The 20224-nt window shown below is 38.0% G+C and overlaps 1 protein-coding gene across 1 annotated transcript in view; it reads right to left on the bottom strand.

The window, feature by feature from the left end:
- The window catches only part of LRP1B (LDL receptor related protein 1B), a 1355016-nt gene that overhangs the window by 20773 nt on the left and 1314019 nt on the right, over nucleotides 1–20224 (bottom strand). The window contains 2 exon segments of the mRNA XM_075069829.1: nucleotides 9142–9246; nucleotides 14870–15044. Coding sequence (XP_074925930.1) covers nucleotides 9142–9246; nucleotides 14870–15044 — 280 coding nt within the window.

Below are 20224 nucleotides of genomic sequence, written 5' to 3'. Positions count from 1 at the left end.
GATCTGATTTTTGTTATCCTTATACTTGTGTGTCACAGTTACCTGGGGGCTGGTTCGAAGCCCACTGTAGTAAGTGGAAAGACTCCCATTGACTTCAACAGGATTTGGATCAGCCTATTGTTACTTCTTGCCTCAGTTTAGATTGTAAGTTCATTAGGGCAGGATCTGTCCTTTATTATGTGTTTCTATAATTGCTATTACAGGGAGGTGCCAATATCATCTGGTGTCCCCATGTGGTACCTCAATGCAAATAATAAATAATACTAATTGAGAATTATAATAATAAGCATGTATTTGGGAAGATGTATACATATAATGAATTAATGATGAGGGAAGAGATCAAAATCAAGTAAAACATGAAATAAAAGAGAAAATGATGGAAAAGAAGGGTGGGCATGCGATCAAAATAAATGGAAAATTTGTTACTCGATGATTTTCTTTCTGAAACTGACCTCCCCTTCAGTCTGCTATGAGAAGATTATGACTCTTGTTGCAGTTACCTGTGCTGCTTGCATCATCCACTAAATGAGTGCTACCAAAGCTGTAGATATACTTAATTGTGCAAAACATCTTGATTCATACAACTGAATGTTAAAAACTTGACAATAACTGTCTAAAAATAGAATGCTCTTAGAAGACTGCAGAAGCCACATCCCTAACAATACATTCACAGTGGGTCCAACTGCATGACAGGTCTGATTGCACGAGAGGTCCTTGCCACACTAGACATCATTAGTTAAATTTCCCATTCTGCTTCTGGACTTCTCTCTCAGTCAGTTACTGGTTGGACATAGTGAGCCATCAGAAGAAATAAGAGGAAGAGAGAAAATAAAACAAGAGTGTCCCCTTTAATCCTAAAAGGAATTGTTAGGAATGCAGGTTCCACATCTTACCAAAATATGCATCTTCAGAAAAGTACATGGCTAGCTTGTAGTGTTGATGGAGAATCAGGTAACAGCCTTGCAGATTCCTTCTTCTGTGGTTGCATGTGTCCATTTGTCTCATGGTGACACCATGGATTTGTATTGTAGCCCTTGATCCCTTCATGACCTGGTTTACTTTATGCTAAATAAGATTTCTTATTCAGCACTTTAATATTAAACTGAACAATTTGGATATTATTTTCCCTCGATATTTAGGCTAAAAAGAGAAAAAAGTGCTGCATGTTTTCTAAAGGAGTCAGTGCATTTGAGATATATTTTCATTGCTCACCCAGGTTTGCGTCATAGCCTTTCCATCTGATAGTGTACTTTTGGACCAAAGGAAAGATAGAATTCTTGCCTAAGAAATGTGCACTTATGTGTTTACATTTGTTAGAAAGGATTCTGGAGTATGTATAATGACCTTTTCATCATGGAAAATACAGTAAGGTTTCTGTATCCTTAGAGGAGTCATCTCAGAGACTGTTGTGGGTGATGTGTTGGCTATTAAGAAAAGTGTTTTGATTGGTCAAAAGGAATGAGATGTGAGACTTTATTGCATGATGGAATCAGTCCCGTGACAGAAAAATGGATCCGACTGCCAACTTAGGCCAGGTCTACACTGCGACTTTAAATCGGTTTAATGGCCGATATACCGATTTAACGCTGTACCCATTCACACGACGTCGTCATTAATATCAAGTTAAACGGCTCCTTAAATCGATTTCAGAACTCCTCCCAGAAAGTAGCTCCTGCATTGAACCTTACGGGAGATACTAGATCTGATCGCTGTTATGGTGAGACAAATCTGTTTTTTATCAGAGCTCCGTTAAAGAACAGGAAATGCCAAAGCGTTTGAAAAATAAACTCAGGATACACAGCGGTGCGTGACAACCGTAACGGGAAGCCAGAGACAAACGGATGCTCATGGAGGAGGGGAGTAATGGGGACTACAGCTACCAGTCTCCACAGCAGTCTCTGAAACTATTTGCATTCTTGGCTGAGCGCCCATGTCTGTAGCTTAATACACGGTGTCTTGCGTGGTTCACGGAACAGCTCGTCAGTCTCTTCCCCCCCCCCCCAGCACGTGAAAGAGAAGTAAAATAAATAATTCCTTGAGTACTGTAAATGTTCACCCTCTGTGTACTGAATGCTGCTGGCAGAGAGTACGCGAGGTGTTGACAACGGTCAGGATACTGTTTGTGATCTCAGGGTCATGATTGCTGTGCTATGGCGTTTGCTCAATGCACTCCGGGAAAAGGCGCCAAAGGGTTGTACTGCTGCCTTCACAAGGGAGGGTGAGGCTGTACCCAGCACCACCCGGGGCAATGTTTTTCTGCCCCATCTAGGCACTGTGCTCTCAACCCGGAAGTGGGGAACTATGGGATAGCTGAGGAACAGCTACCCCAGTGCATCCGCTCCTGAAATCGATGGTAGCTTTGGCCAATACTTGATTAGATGGTTGATGGGGCAAATAGCCTCTTGGTTACTCTTTATTGATCCCGTTATCATTCTTATCCCTTCTATGCAAAAGCGTAGCCCAAGGTATTGTAGCGTGGGTAGAGATAGAAGACCATTTGGCCCAGTGAGGGCCAAGTTTTTGTTCCCAAACTCTATAGGAATGGTTACCTCCGGGGGAATTGATCTATGATATGCCACATTCGCTCGTGAATCCGTAGCGGGTCGAAGTATCTAAGATCGAATTACTTACCCGTTCCTCACGGCGCGGCATGTTCGCGGTCCTCCTGTTCGTTCTGCAACTTCCGTTCGGGTTGGAGGGTTCCGGATTGATAGCGCAGTTCTCGGATCGATATATCGCATCTAGATGAGCCGTGATATATTCATTCCCGGCATTCGATTGTCCGCTGATCGACGGGTAGTGAAGTCGTGCCTTAGGGGCCTTGTGGTATAAATTCAGGTGGTATGGTCTTAGGTTTTGTGTTTATTATAGAGGAGGCCAGTAGAGGAAGACAATGGTCTCTTCTGGCTTTAAAATCTGACTCTATGTGACCGTGGTGTCCAGGGGCACTGGGCCTCATGCAGTGTCTCATCATTGCTATGTGAGCTCTGGGAAGAAAGAAACCCAGGGCAGAGCCAGTGTGGGCATGAGAGAAACCCAATCCATTAGGGACAAAGATAAAAAATAGACCAAGCAGGTATGGCAGCACTGGAAGGGAAGAGATGAGAAATAGCTAGGCCTATGCCTCCCTCTTTGGTCCAGACCCTGAATTGTGACTGGACCCCCCCGTGAAAACTTCCTTCTCTCTCGAGCCATGTTGCTTGGTGAAGAAAGAATCTCTGTTAAGAGCACTCTCGTGACAACTCCAGGACTGTCAGCTCTGGGTCCAAAAAAAATCAAGAAGCAGCCCTAGCAGACACCACAGAACACTGATGATGTCTATGTCAACTGCAATCTCAGACTGCTTTCTACAGTTTTTACTTTCTCTTCTACTGATTAGCTCTAACCATTCCCTTACAGTCTCTTCATTCCAGTCTCAGTACAACTGTCCTGCATGCTACTTTCCTCCTTTCCTCTCTCCATTGTGATCTTCCATCCCACACATTTCCCTTTCCCTTCTCTGTAATACTGCCACCTCTCCCCATAATATATTTAGTATAAATACAAATTTTAAAAAAATAGAACCCCAAAATTATATTTTAAAAAAAAATCAACTAAACAAAAGAAAGAAAAAAATTTAAATGTGATGCTGGCAAGTTATTATTTCTGTACCTGAATGCTTCATTGCTTTTCCTGTATTACTTATTTACATTGTTATCTCTTTGGGGTAGAGATAGTCTTTACTGTAAATTTGTACAAGGGCCTTGAGGCCTCTAGCTGCTGCCATAATATAAATAAATAAGTAATAAGTAAATAAATTATTAATAATGATAAATAAGTAAATAAACAATTAATAATGAATAATAATAAAAATGATGCAGTGACCAAGGAGGCTCAGAATGCTTGACTCTTCCAAATTGTGCTTTTTTAATTTCTTCTTGGTAGGGTCCTTCTGGAAGAAGTCCTCTTAGAGGATTGCCATATCTTTCGTCCTATTGTGACAAATTTTGGAAGGGATAATATGGAATATCTGATTCCTGGATTTTAAATAATTTCTTCATATCCTTTTAGCTTTGCTGTCTTTCTGCGCATAGTTTTTCCTCTTCCCTAACGACAGACATCTTCAGCGAATGAATGGAGGATGCACAATTTTGTTTGTGAGGAGCAGTTTCCTTTGGGTTGTGATTGTTCCTTTTCTTAATCTGGTTGAAAAAGTATATCCATTTTCTCCAGTTCTTCTCCTTCATAGTCAGATTCAGAAAGCTCCCTGTTTCTGTGGGGTGTAGTCAGAGCTAGGGAGAGGAGGGAAAGATTTCTGGTGTCTCTTAGAACATTTTCTTATGTTTCAGTATCTTTACTGATTCCTCCCCCCTACTTTTGGGTTTTTTTTATTTGGGAGATGGGATTGGAGGGTTCCCTACCTCTACTAAGGAATAAGACCTTTTCATAGACATAGCTGAGAAGGGGGCAAAAGAGAAGGTTAGTATAGGAGACAAACCTTTAATCTCTAACCAAAGAGTAACTGGATAAGAAAGTGGCATCTCTGCCTAGAGAAGCACCCTCTAATTGCCCCTTGAGGTAGTAATAAGGCTTTACCATTCAGGGAATCTTCCAGCAAGGGCCACTTTCTGCTGGCGTAGTTTGGTGCCTGCCAGCCAGTTTGATGCAGCCTCTCTAGATCAGTTTTGGGGAAGAGATCCTAATGTTACAGCTGAGCTCTTTGCTATTTACGAATGAATGAGTCATCATTGGTTGGGAACAGCTGTGGAAAACATCTAAACACCAATTGGGTGTTCTCACAAATGGATTTTTTAGATTTAAGCTCTAGGTTCTTCATCTGCTTTGCCATATCTAGTACAGTAAAGAGTAACCTTTTAAAGGGGATAGCAGACTTCCCAATTGCCCTGGGCTCCTTGGTTGTAAGGGCCAGTGAAACCATGAGGGAGTTGGTACATGGCATTGCAGCACCACTCAGATTTGGCCCATGTGATCCTTCGTAGATGGAGATGGAGGGGCAGATGAACCAAATTTGATTGGCATTGTGACCCTGTGTGCTATGCTGCAACGTCAATCAAATTTGGTCTATCTGCCCTTCATCTCCATTTATGGAGAGGAAGACAGGCCAAATCTGAGTGGTGCTGTGTCCCAATTTAGCCACTGGAAATGTTGGGAGGCATGGGGTAGGGATACCCCACTAATACTCCATAGTAGCTTGAAACATAAGACAGAAAAAAGAAAGTTTCTGGTGGGATGAAGCTGCTAGTGCCCCAACAATAGCTTTAAAGTTGGGTTATGTAGATAAAAGGTGAAATATGGATTTAGACCATCTGCTGCATGGTGGAAGGAATGTAACCACAGAGTCTGCCTTGTCCCTACTAATGGTAGCAAGCACAGCTTGTTAGGAGCAGATTTAATACCTTTTGAATGAATTTTTCTTGATGTTCAAGCTGAATTCCTGCCATGAGTATATAGTGAATTGCAGGTTATAGTGAATTGCAAACTCACAGCTTTTCATCAAGGTTAGTGATAGGATGCCAACACACTACACTATAATAATAAGGAAAAAAACCCTCTTTCCATGATGCAAAAATATGTTTGTATTCTGTTATGAATTATCTTATGCTATAAGTAATGCATAAGATTGCTGAAGAACTGTAGATATTTAATCTTCTTGTATGCTAATAAAACATTATTTTTTTGTAACTATATATGTGGTAGTGACAGATGGACATTCACATTTTAGATGTTTAGTTTGGTCTCTCAATCTTAATTGGCCTTAAAGTTTTGAGAGATCAGGCTTTCTTGGTTCATGGTTAGTAAAAAATATTGTAGAAACCATCTTATTTATAGAATTATGGTATTTTTTTTTCCGGTTCCACAGACCCCAAAAGTAAAGAAAACTAAAATGATACACAAGACCCTAGATTTCGGACCCTGCTGTGACTGATTTGCATCAGGACACCAATGCAAAGAGGCTGTAAAACCCAGTGTAACTGGGCAGTGGAGCATTCTTCCTGCTTAAGGGGACCCTCTGGTGGTACACGGCTTTAATCCATAGCTACTGCTACACCAACCACCACCTGATAACATGTTGCGCTGCTGGAAAAAGGGAAGATTGTCTCTATGCCCCCGTGGTCCACTCGCCCTGCTGCTGGAATGGCTCCTTGGAACTGTAGACAGCTGGGTTTTAGGACAGCTTTGCATCTATTGTAACTTACACTAGTAGCCCCAAGATTGGATGAGTTCAAAGGTATTTATTGCCATCCTAGTTTCTTCTTCCCATTTTAACAGCGAGTATTGGTGGACCACACCTGAGGATCTGCTCCAAGTAGGGAATGAGATGTCATGAAATATGTATCATATTAAACCCCTATTTATGCTACTCCACGAGTTTCTAAGAAATTCAATTCTCCTTGGCTGAAATCCTGATCTCATTGAGGACACTGGGAGTTTTGGCACTGACTTTAATGAAACCAGAATGTCATCTTTGATTTGGGTAAATAAAGGTAAAGCTTCAGGAAAAAAAAATCTTAAAAAAACCTCACCAAAAATATTTCATTAAAACAACTAGCAATAGTCAAGTACATTAGAGACAAAGTGCATATTTACAAATCACATAATTAACACATTCTTTAAATTGGGGGAGACAGTTGATAAAATTCATGATTGACTGTCAATTCTCTATTAAACTTTCTATTTCATATACCAATATATAGATTTAAAATTGTTTATAATTTCTAAAAATATCAATTGACGTGCTTCAGTTTATTAGACAGAAAGGTGAAAAGGCACTGACAGCACATTTTCAAAAGCAGACAGTAGTGGATTGTTTTTAGTATGTAACTGCAGTTTTCTGACTACTTAAGAATAATATGCAGTGTTATGTGAAAATATAAGAAATGCTGAATTAAGACAACCATGTTCTCCATAAAATTATGCATAGTTCAAACCCATATTCCCTGAATTTTATTAATCAATTACTGACAGTTAATGGACACACACGAAGAATGCCTTCATTGTATGTTGATTCAATCAGAACACTAATCTGCTTTTCCACAGAATTATTGTAGCTCAAGACCTAGAGTTTTGTTGCTTTGAAGTATTGAAGAAAAAAAAAAAAGGAACTGTAAGCATACATTCCAACAAAAATGAAAGAATGATTCCTCATCCTAATCACTTTAATTGTCCCCCCCGCCAAAATCCCTCCACTACATTACAACAGAACCTCAATATTATGTGTTTACTAAAACCTGAAAACATGTGTTTATATACAATGCATTTATATTTGAATATATATTAAACCTGTTGGAGTTTCTGTATTTTATCAAACTGAAGTCTGTGTCATTGGCTCATGATTTGAATTCTGACCCTTGCATCAGAACAGTTATCTGAAGCCCTGTGCAGCTTACTCTGGCATTTAGAATCAGTGAGGATTTGGACAGGATATATTTTCATTATGCAGAAGGCAGAGGAAATTTCCTTTCCTGATGAGAATGAACAGTTTCTTTTCAAGAAGTATGTCTGAAATTGCTTGAGAGAAAGGTAATATAAAAATGAAGGTAAATTATGAACTGAATCAATAAAGGATAAAAAGAGTTAAGAGAGCTTTTGTAATTTTTTGTAGTTTGTGCTAATTGCTTTTTTAAACCTGATTTACAGATTAAGTTAACAAAGAGGTTTACCAATACGAGTCTAATTGTTAAAATGGCAGCCAAATAGCCTTCTTGTTTAATTACTCTGTAAATACTGGAAATGCAAAATACATTAAAATAGCAGCAGGTAATGAATTTGTGCACAATTCGCTTCACCCCAAAACTTTATGCTGCGGATGCATTATTCATTCAAATACCTCAGATCCCACATCCAGGAACAAAATGCTGAAGTAGTATTTTTATAATTCTTTTCTATTATTTCTTCTTCCAATAATATGGCAATAGACACTCTAACAATCTATGTTTAAATACAGTCATCAGTACGACTATCAAAAGGGTAAGTGTGTATTACGTAAATGAGCCCCCAGATTAAGTATATGCTGTGAAATGTATGTGAATGTGCATGATTTGAACCAATGAACTGTGGCCTGAAATGATGTCACACTATGTGCAGCATTAAGTGGAAGGTTAAACCTACTTGCATCTCGGTTCATTAAACGCAGTTAAAGAGCAAATTCCCTCATTCTGACAGTAGTAATCACAAGGGTTCACTTTCTGGTCACAGCGCTGACTTTTAAACCCCACAGAGCATCTGCAGAATTTCAGTAAAATACAGCTAAATAAATATTCTGCCTTTTTCTGAACAAGTTTTAAACTCATTACATACAATGATGGTAACACACACACACACACACACACACACACACTAAATATGTTCAGCCTTTTCACAGGAGGTCCAATCTAATAACATCTTGAAAAGTATGGGTAATCAACACTAATCAAAAACATTTTGGTAACAGTGGACCCTGTATTATCCCTTGCTTCAGGAATCAGAGTTTTGACAGAAAGCACTAAAGCCAAATGTCCTAACAGTTAGTATTGGCAATTTTAGAACATGATGGACTTAAAAAAAGATAATGCATGATTGTTTGCTAAGAATTGTTAGTAACATTTGGTACATGCTGAAGCTTCTAAGTGTTTTTACAAAACTACATCAATTAATGTGTGTAAAACTAGTCAGCCCTGAGACCAGTTTTACACACTAGTTTTACACCAGCCCTATGTTGTTTCATGGTTTCACATCAAACTATGTCTAAGGAGACTATTAAAATATGAAAAACACACACCACTTAAAAAGAGAGAAATCATTAGGCATCAAAATATTGATCATATATGGTTAATCTCACACTACTATATATGTGAATTGCCAGCAAATAGGTCGTCACACCTCAGCCTTAAGTATTCTAAGTATTCTATTGTAAAATCTTCTGGTTGAAGAACAGTAAACAACAGTCACTAAATCATCAACAATCTCAAATGATGAATAAAAAGAATATTCTACAACTTGCAGTAGAACAGAGTGATAGACAAAAATAACACCTAGAAAAGTAAAAATACCATCGTAAGTGATACATCATAAATACCTGAACAGATAAGAAATGCAGATGAACAAAAACTTTATTATTTACTGCCACACAGATGTTTTAATGATACACATAAAAATACTTACAGACAGACTGGTATATTTGTCTCTGGGTCCAGCTGACATGCACCACCATTATAACAGTAGCCATCACATAATTGACAGCTAGAAGCAATCTTTCCATTAGTGCAGCTGTAATGAAAAAAATTGTTTCCACATCATTATTGTTGAAAGCAGATGTGAACTATCTACAGATGAAAACATTCATCTTATGAGAAGTAGCAGAATTGCTGATTGATTAGATTTCACCAAGACTGTCTAGCTTGAGGCAGTAACTTTTTTAAACAGATTTTTGTAGAATAGGTCACTTTTATTCTATACAAATTCTAATATTTTCAGTCTATTTAGTTCATCATAATAAACCATTACTATAATTTATGTAATCTCCTACCAATATCTCTGCAGATCTTAATGGAGTATCATTGCTTTGCTGTAAACCCCTGTGTCCTTGAGCCACTGTCCTGGACACCATATGAAGACAAAACAAGACACCAGGACTGTGACTTAACTAGGGTGCAGTTTGCTTAAGTAATATATTTGGGAACTATCCAACAATAACTCCTCCCATGCAGGTCATTCTTCCTACTACGATTCACTCCAGCTGGTGGAGGCTGCCATCAGCCCCCCCATTGTTTTAACCTGGTCCCAGCAGGCTTGCTGGGACCCATCATCCTTCCGTCATACCAGGATTAACAGGGAAGGAAAGATGGGGTTGTCTCCTGTAGTAGACATTAGGAGCCCCACCCCATTCCCCACCTTTTTTTAGAAGAGACCTAAATTCCAAGGGGGACATGGAGTGGGAACTTTTCTTCTTGTGCAGAATGATCCCTAGAGCTGGGGGAAGGGCTTATAAACATTCCTATTAAGTGTGCGGGAGCCAATAGGCTTTGCTACAGTCTTGTGTCCCACCAATCAGCCTAACCCTCCCTCCTCCAGACAACAAGGAGACTGAATGTTCCCAAGAAGAGGAGTGTTGTATGTCTTCTAATCCACTTCTGGGTCTGGTTCATCAGAGTACCAGACCTACCCTACTGAATGACTACCTGCACTGGGCATGTCCCAAGTTGTGATAAAAAATGAATGGTACAGCCTAACCTAGGCTGCTGCAAAAAAGGTGAAAACATCTACACTATTCAGGCCAGTCTGGCAGAGAGGGAAAATTCCTTCCAAGTACCAACAGGTGATTAGTATGATGTCCACAGGAAGACAGAAGACCCAGTCCTATTTTAATGCCAAGGGGGGAGTGGAGTAGGAGTTTTTATTCTTGTGCAGAATGGCTCCTAGAGCTGACGGAAGAGCTTATAACCCTCCCATTAAGTGTGTGGGAGCCAATGGGTTTTGCTATAGCTTTGTGGTCCACCAATCAGCCTAACCACCCTCCTCCTCCAGATGACAATGAGGCTGAATGTTCCCAAGAAGAGGAGGGTTGTATCCCTTAAAAGAGGCCAAAGAATTTCTTTCCACACTAGCCCAAAGTTTCCCCCACCTCTGAGGCCTTTTGGGAGTTGGGCATTGCTTGTAAAACCTCTAAGTGGTATTAAATGTAAGCACATAAGAAATTAATAAATGGACTGATTCTCAATACTTCAGGTCTGAATAAATATTCCATTTCCAGGGCTTAAGAAAAAAAATAACATTTTGCCTACATTTTTATATAAAACTGTAAATAACATATTTTTAGTCAATCTCAGTCTGAGTTTGAACTTAATTCTGTAGACAAAGCATGGTTGTCTTTAAAAAGCCAATATTATTATTACTGATTGTTTGTTGGACAGTAGTACCTACTAGCCACAAGTTTAAGGGATTATTGTGCTAGGTACATACCTTAGTCCTTGATCTGAATAGACAAATAGTGAGTGAAAAGCAATATTTGCATTTTACATAGGGGGAATTGAGGCACGGATGATAAAAGCAACTTTGGCTAAGGTCCCACAGGAAATTTCTGGCAGAAGTGTGAAGTGAACTCTCATCGCCTGAGTCCCATTCCAATGCCTTAATCAAAAAAAGACATCCTTTTTGTTGGCATTTGCCAACTGCTATCAAGCAGTGGTCTGTGATTACCACACTTTCCCCTTATTATTAGAAGCTATCTGTGGCAATGGTTGACAAAAGTAGACTTTTTAATAGTTTCTACTGTTGTGTGCATTGTAAAAACAACTGGTGAAAGTCACAAATCTGCAGCAAAACACAACTTGTACATTTTCTGAGTTCAGACCTAAAACCCATGTGTTCATAGATCCAGCTGCTAGGCTCCTGTTCAGTTTTTTCAATTCACTGTGTTAGCAGCTGTAAATTGCACAACCTCTCATTCTCCGTACCTAATTGCTGACTATCAAACTATTCCTCTGGTACTGATATTACCATTCAATGCAGATAAGTACAGAGATTAGCTGCAATACATACACATAGTTCTCAAAACATGTGAATATTCTATTTTATTAAAGTTTTTGTTCGACTACTTACTAGAAATTTGATTCTCTCTCACTGTTATACTTATAAAACACAAAATGGGATGGAACTGAAGACAATCTGCTTTTGTCCATAAGGTACTGTACTGTAGTTGAATGCGATTACCTATCTATCCATCTGCACACCAGCAGAAGCCTCTTAACAGCTAAAAACAAGTAGGATTCAATGCTGTGTGATACGAACACCGTTTCCACACCTCTATGTGACATGTACTGTTTTCCATTTGCATCTTCTTTTTATCTTCACAAACATAATTTCTTTTGGCTTCTTTTTGCCTTTAATGATATTATATTTTTGCATTCTTTATTCTTTCAATACTTTTTTCATTCTTCTTTCTTTGACTGTTCTCTTTAGCTCATTCCCATCTTCTTTTGGGTCCCACATTTGCTTTTTCTTCTTCATTTTAATATGTATTAAAGCTCTGTCTTCCATTAAATAACTAGCAGTTCTAACAGCCCTACTTCCTTCCAGTCTGAAGTTATCGTAGCAGTGAGGAACTGAGAGGAGACACGTCTATTAGCAATGCCAGTTTAGCACTGTGTAGGTGGCAGCTTGGTTCCAGCAGTAATATGCACTAACAACAGGGCTTCTAAAGAAAGGCCAATTACTGAGCAACTTTCAAACTGCAAAAAGGGTTTCATGATGCTGATGATTTTCATACAGCTTTGCTCATGAATGTGAAAAGCTCTTTCTTTCTTTAACCCTTTAGTTGTGGAAAACTAGCTAGGGATTATCATCCAATGCATTCATATTTATGGAAAACCTGACTGCTGTTCTCTGTGAAGCAAGTTACGCATTTTTGTAATGTCAACTGTAGGTCTATTAATTATATCTATTTTACATAGACACAAAACTAAATATTTTATAAGATGCAAACAAAGCAAAATTGGCAGGTGTCTACATGCTTGTAATTAAAAAAGCAAAACACATTTTAAAATAAAACTGGCTAATATAATTTGCTTTTTAAAGGGAAGCTATAACACATAGTTCATACAATAGTCCTTGACTCCAGATTTTGTTCACATGGCAGAGGTAAGGAAAAATGATGAGTTCAAAGATGCACTGGCCTGGTTCTCCAGCATTATGATAGCTTCCTGTGGCCCTAAAAAACTATTCCAGTGCCTAGGGATTGCAGAATGTAGGTGGTCACACCACATTTCCTTGAGTACACTACCTGCACTAGATCTATGGCACCCAAGATTCCCTTGAGCAGGAAAAATCCTTTTGTGGTGCTTTAAAGTGGGTGTAGTGCTGCTTAAAGCAGGCATCATAGGGCCCCAAATCTGGTACATGTAGATTATACACACACTCTATTAATACCTTAGTTATGAGAACATGACTGTAACACATGTATAATTTTATCTTTAGCAATTCCTAAATTTGGAATACACGTTTAATGTTCTGAGTATAGGCGTTTTTATGGGATTTCCTAAATGTTTTTTCAGAGCCTCTTGCAGAAGCAGGTTCAAGAGCTGAATCTTTCAGTCTTTCTGAATGCTTTTAATGAAAGGCTTTGCAGGCATCAGAGTTTTTAGCTGAATGCTCTTCTCTGAGGTATAAAAGCAACATGTCTTAAATGCCTTTTTCCTATATGGATCTATTATCTTCGACAAGGACCACAGTGAGCCCAAATCATCAAACATTTCATTAAATAGCTGAAAAATTGCAAAAATCTAACCAAGACTTTTGAACCCACAGTATGATTAGTTGCTGAGGGCAGGACAAGAAGTAATGGACTTAAATTGCAGCAAGGGAGTTATAAGTTAGACATTAGGAAAAAAATTCCTAACTGTAAGGGTAGCTAAGCACTGGACCAAATTACCTAGGAGGTTTTTAGGAATAGGTTAGACAAACACCTGTCAGGGATAGTCTAGATCAGTGGTTCCCAAACTTGTTCTGCCGCTTGTGCAGCGAAAGCCCCTGATGGGCCGGGCAGGTTTGTTTACCTGCCCTGTCCGCAGGTCTTGCTGATCGCGGCTCCCAGTGGCCGAGGTTCACTGCTCCAGGCCAATGGGAGCTGCTGGAAGTGGCGTAGGCCGAGGGACATACTGGTCGCCTCTTCCAGCAGCTCCCATTGGCCTGGAGCAGTGAACCGCAGCCACTGGGAGCCGCAATTGGACGAACCTGTGGACTCGGCAGGTACACGAACCGGCCCGGCCTGCCAGGGGCTTTCCCTACACAAGCAGCGGAACAAGTTTGGGAACCACTAGTCTAGATAATGCTTAGTCCTGCCTCAGTGCAGGGGATTGGACTAGACCTCCTATTGAGGTCCAGTCCAGTCCTACATTTCTATGATTCTGCAATTAAACAATTAGTTAAAGAATGCTGGGCTTAGTAGCAACACGTCAAGCTATGCTTTTCAGGGCAATTCTTCCATGTTTTAGGCGGGTAAAGATAAGTAGCTCTTGGGCTTATAGCTTAAAAACAATACAAAGAATTCTATACTTGCTGAATAATTATGTAGAATACCTAATGTGTTTTATTTCTTACGTGTCATTCTTATGTATGATATATAAGGATATGATATTACAACCGCCTGTATTTCAAGACGTATAAAATTCAAACCATTAAATATAAATGGCCTTCACTTGCACATGTGAATTTCACTGAACTCTGCAAAGTCAATGATATAACTGTTTTTATAGCAATTAATATATTTTAAAGTAGTAAAAGAATTTGTGATGTCATGAAGTACTACAGGGTTTTATTTCCATTTATTGGAGATAACATATACAATTTTCTAGTGTGTTTTTTTCCTCTTATGAGTAATGTGGTTGTCCCAAACCTAAAACAATAAAAAGTTTTATGGCATCCCACACCATCACACATTATCCATTTATTATACTCATAGGCAAGGACTTCTGTACATGTTACTGATAATCTAACAAATTATATCTATCTTTACTTTCAGAAATGATCAGAATAATATATAACCTCTGCTTCCATGGCACAATCATGTATTATACTTACTGAGACTATGAGAGTAAAATGTAGTTCTTCGTTTTGATTGAGGTTATGTTCTCCTCGAAGTTGCACAGGTTATCATTCCGTCCCACCTGTCACATTCAAAGCTTGAATTCTCAAACTCCACCAGAAACAAAGGACTCTGCCTGGTTACTTGTGAGCTAATGATGATATCATGTTTACACCATCTTGTAATCCACCATTCATGTGATACAACTCTGTTGTATGTTATCAAGTATAATGACTTACTGATTATTTCATTTTAACTATTAATTGATCTATGTATATAATATATCACTTTAAATCTAACAAAAACACTTACTTGCATATTATGTCATCACTGTCCTTGTTTATTATGCAGTGCCCACCACGGCATCTTACACACTTGTCTACTTCACATTTTGGACCCTCATATTGTACAGGACAGACACATTCTACACTTCCATCATCGGCAATGGTACAAGATTCAGAATTCACACAATAATGGTGGCATACATCTGCAAAGAATGTAAAAGTGAAACATTAAGAGGTATTAAAGAAAATTATTTTAAAAATAACACATTGCTTTGCTTTCTTTATTTTAAAAAAGAATAGCAACAAAAAAGAAATGAGCAAACATAAAAGTTGTTGACTCATTGACAAATATGATAAGATTCAGAATATGAAAACATTACTATAAACTTCCAGTCACATACTCATGAGCAGGGAAAAAGAAATTTAGGCTGATAACAGATTATTTCCTCTGGAAGCCTACCCATCTACGGTATTTTCCCACTTACTTTAACTAATGAAAGAAAAGCTAAGCAATGTTAACTAAAGTAATTCAATTAAAGAGACACTGTAAGAATGAAAATGTTTTAAATATATGCATTTGTGTTAATAACACTATTTAATGTTACTGAAACCGAATATTTTTAAATTGCCATTAATCTTAATTTAATGTTTTTATTAATTATGAAAATTTATAATAAAATTTACGTTATAATGAAAGTCTAACAGCAACTTATAGAGAAGTAGTCCCTGAGCCAGCAAATATTTGAACATATACTTAACTTTATGCATTGTGAGTGATAACACTGTTTTGAAATATATAATTACTTGACTGCTTAAATGTTTGCAGTACTGGGACCCTAGTGGTGAATAGCTCTCTATGCCCTATTACTAACATACTGAACCACCAAGAATTCCTCCCTACCACAATATTCTTTTAACAGAAGCAAGTAATGTGAAGTAGACCTTTATCACTTGGTTACAGAGTATTTACTGTTTTAATGTTAACATTGATTTCTATTTGTGTGTCACTCAAATGGACCCTGGAGTCTACTGTCAATTCTTAAAAGGACAGTCGCTATTTTTAATGCTTTAAAATACCTTTTCCAACTGTGGTTAGTCAACATGACAATGCATTTTATTGGTGGTTATGACATACAGTTTAAATTGAATCAATAAAATGCAATACAGAATGGGAGACTTAACTTCTCAGATATAGATTGGAGCATAAACACTACTACTAACGGTAGGGCCTCATTATTCCTGGATGTGATAACCAACATATTTTCTCACCAAATAGTCATTGAACCAACAAAAGTTGATGCTATTTTAGATTTGTTTTTGCTAAGTAATGAGGATTTTATAGAGGAGCTAGTTGAAGAAAATAACCTTGGACTGAGTGATTCTGAGTTGATTCAATTTGAATTAAATTGAAGGATAATCAAAAACAGCTTAGTAATAAGATTTCTTATTTCAATAGGAGTGGATTGAGAAATTAAGGGAAGTAGTGTAGTCAACTGGATTGAAGAGCTCAGGTACTCCAATGTGGAAGGGGCTTGAAATTTATTTAAGTCAAAGGTGCAAAAACTATCTGGAATTTCCATCCCAAGTAAGAGGAAAAAATGTGGACGGAAGGGCTCCAGACCCAAATGGATGCTTAACCACTTCACAAATGATATTAACAACGTGTAGAGAGCCTACAAGGAAAGGACAAAGGGATTAATCAACAAAGAATGCTAAATTTGGAGCTCAGAAAGTATAGGGATACAGTGAGTATTGCCAAAAGGTGGATAGAATCTAAAAATCCAATCGCTGCAATAGAATGTGCTGAATCCCTGTATATAAGGTATTTTAAAATTTCATCTCTGTTTGCTGTGTTGTAATCCCAGGAGAAACAAGGTGGGTGACGCAATATCTTTTATTGGATGAACTTCTGTTGGTGAAACAGATAACCTTTCAAACTACAGGGAGCAAGAGCTCTGAGTCTTGAACTACAACAATCTGGATTGCCCTAGATTTCTGTTTAAGACAGTCAACTAACAAAATGTTTTTTTTCCTGCCTGATTACCATTAAAATTGTCAAGGCCTAAACCAGGCAAATTCAGCCTGATTTGGGAGTTAAAATATATAGAATTTATAAGTTCCTGCAATTATTCTAGAGATACCAATGTAGCATATCCTATATTCAGAATTTTTTTGTCTGGAAATTCAGTCAGTTTAGATTGTAGATTCTTCCTATTTGCTGCACATGCCAGTCTTCTTCTGAAACTCCTTAATTGCTTCCCATAGAGTATATCCCAAGAGATAGTAGGATCTAAGAAAAAGACTCCCTATTTATACAAATATTTTAGTGAGAACCTTGCGGCAAAAATACATTAAAGCTTCAATGTTTATGTATAATAGTGAAAGCTACCAGAGTACGACTGGCCCCTGTTCCAGCATCTTCTGTGAAGTATTATCTATAAGACTGTGCAATGTGAGGAAGTAACCAAGCATAGAGAGCTAGAGGTTCTGTTCCACAGGTTGAGTAGAGCTGTTCAGTGCAGGACCCATGTCACATTTGCTATTCCCCATGTCCTTGGGCTATAGTGAGATGGCTTGGCCTCCATCATAAATTACAGCCTGTAGGGGGACCTTTGTGACAGCCAGAGATCACTGAAGAACAGCAAGTGCCAGTAATGCCTCTTCTCCTCAACATATCTCCTACCCCCACCAGAGTTCATAAGGGGATCTAGTGGATGTGGTGAGCCAGGAATTCACAACTGGATACTTAGGCCAGTTTAGGGCTGTTTTGCAGTATTGGAGTATAGTGGCAAATCATCCTTACTGAGGGCAAAATTCTGGTCCACCTGTATTAAAGTATCACCCAATTTGTTGGATTCCAGATACAGTATAGTCCCAAAACCAGAGTAAGCAAATTATATAATCTGGCAATACAACACGAAGAATAGGTTGGTCCAAAAAGAGACCTGTAATCATTTTAAAATCCTCTGTAAAAATAATCAAATTCATATGTAGCTTTGCAAAAGGCACAGTGTGGAGGGAAATGCTGGATTATAGTTTTAGACAGTCTGCATCTCCATCTAACTAATCAGACTATGGTCTCATCACTGTGGTACCTGAGAGGCTTTGAAAACACAAAACCAAGTCCCATCCTAAAATATAGATTAGTAGTTCATTTAGTTAAGTATTGTGATTGTTAAAAATTCTGTCTTCTTTTGAAAGCTACAGTAAAGAGACATGTCCTGCACTTGGAGATGAAAGCCACAAGATACCAGCTCTCCCTATGCAGTGAGGCTGAAGCAAACAAAAACAAATATCGGAGGATTATATTATCTAACACAAAAATTAGCTGCTTTTTACAGACTGAATTATAATAAACTCTGTTAATTGATGCAAACTTTCTGAAGGAAAGGCTTCTCAGTTTCAAGAAAATGAAATTATTGCAAGAGTGCTATATTCATTTATACATATTTTAAATGGGTCAGACCTTTGTTTCAAGAGATGAACTTGAACAGCTTTATTATTCCACATGTGCCACTGAAGGAATTTTAAATAAAGAATTTTTTTCAAGGAGATGCACACAAGTATGCAGACCTATAGTGACTGTACAAATCTTAGAATGTAAGCATCAGGATAATGTCATGCTGTGTAACAGGGTGAGTTCTCTGTATATTTTATAAAATACCATAACTTCTATATTCATGTACTTGAATGCATTTTACCAGTGTCCAGGTAATCTGACATGAGAACACAGGTTCAGGATATCAGCCCTAACAAGAACCTATGGCAGTACATTTGGTTAGACTTCCAGAAAAAAAGTATGAGAACAAATAAAGGGAATGTAATATTAAAAGCATGAAAGAAATTGGGCACATAAACTTTATATTCCTGTCATAAAACACTTTTGCAATATTTGCTGCTTGGAGGCCTGCGGTCCATACGGGCATACTTTTTATGTTAATTTGTACCATTCACCTTACCATTACAAGGCAAAAACTAATGTGCTTTACAGGCAATTGATCTTTATTATAATGAAGTTGTGATAATCTGTTTCAGCATCCATACAAGGAAATATCACACACAAGTAAAAAACAAACCTTGCATATATGTTTAAATTATTAACTATAAACCAAATACCAGTGCAATCTGTATCAAACAACTGTTGGCCACTATAAAGCACTCTAAAAATGTTGGAAGAGCCTTAAAAGAAAAAGGAGAGAAAGAAGTCTTATACAAACAAAAGCCTTAATGCATTTAAACCTCTTTGAATTATGCTGTTATTCCAAACATTGTCAGCAGACAATCCAAATCTGATAATAAACATGCCTTTTAAAAAGTACCCCTACATTTACATTTAAATTAATTCTCTTTAAAAAATGATGTTTGCAGAAGCATTCAACTAGAAACAATTTGTTTGGTTTGGGGTAAGACAAGTAAATATTTTTTCTTAATCTGTGTGTCTGTCTGTGCATGTTTTATGTACTATATTGTTTTCATATACCCAATTGTATTTGCAGATAGTTATTTGTGAATCCATGCAGTTTGTATAACAGGTGGGACAGAATCACAATTACTTCTGTTTTTCCATTCAAAGACTTGCATTTATTTCATAGTCTCCCAACTGGAAATACATTTCATTTATTTCAATACAAATCCCATTTAAGATACCTACTAACCTTTTCCTTGTTTGACAGACCGTTCACTATTAAATAAAACAGTTTTAGTATCTGGTAAAGAGTTGTGAACCAGACTTTTACAATATCTAATTTCCCCTTGATTCTGTTTAAATCCAACATTTTTAGCTGCTTCATAGGATAGGCAAAAAAGGGCAAACGACTATCTCCACAAATATGTCATTACAAGCTATACCAGTGTTTCTCAAACCGGGGTTGCCACTTGTGTGGGGAAAGCCCCTGGCGGGCCAGGCTTGTTTGTTTACCAGCCCCATCAGCAGGTCCGACCAATCGCGGCTCCCACTAGCTGCGGTTCGCTGCTGCAGGCCAATAGGAACTGCTGGAAGTGGCGCGGGCCGAGGGACTTACTGCATAATCAATCTTCCTCAAGCGGGAAGAGCTACTTCATTCAGTACATTTATGTAAGATTCTCACACAGAAAATCTTTAAATCTATTCACATCTCAAAAAAATAGAAGGGCAGATGTAGGCCAATCTTTCCTCCCAGCCTTTACATAATACTACAACATTTCAGCAGAATTTTTACTGTTGTAATACATTAAGACATAGAAACCCAACACATTTTCAAAAAGGAAGGAAACCATCTTCTATAACCACATCTAACTTCCTGTTAAGCCCCAATAAATGTTACAGGAGCTCCTTTTTATGGATGGCAGGTCAATAATTGGACAAAAGGTTGGCCATGTATACATAAAAAATGGTGAGATGTTG

This window comes from Chelonoidis abingdonii, chromosome 10 (genome assembly GCF_003597395.2).
Source record: "Chelonoidis abingdonii isolate Lonesome George chromosome 10, CheloAbing_2.0, whole genome shotgun sequence".
Taxonomy (NCBI): domain Eukaryota; kingdom Metazoa; phylum Chordata; order Testudines; family Testudinidae; genus Chelonoidis; species Chelonoidis abingdonii.
This window is presented reverse-complemented; position numbering and strand designations above follow the sequence as displayed.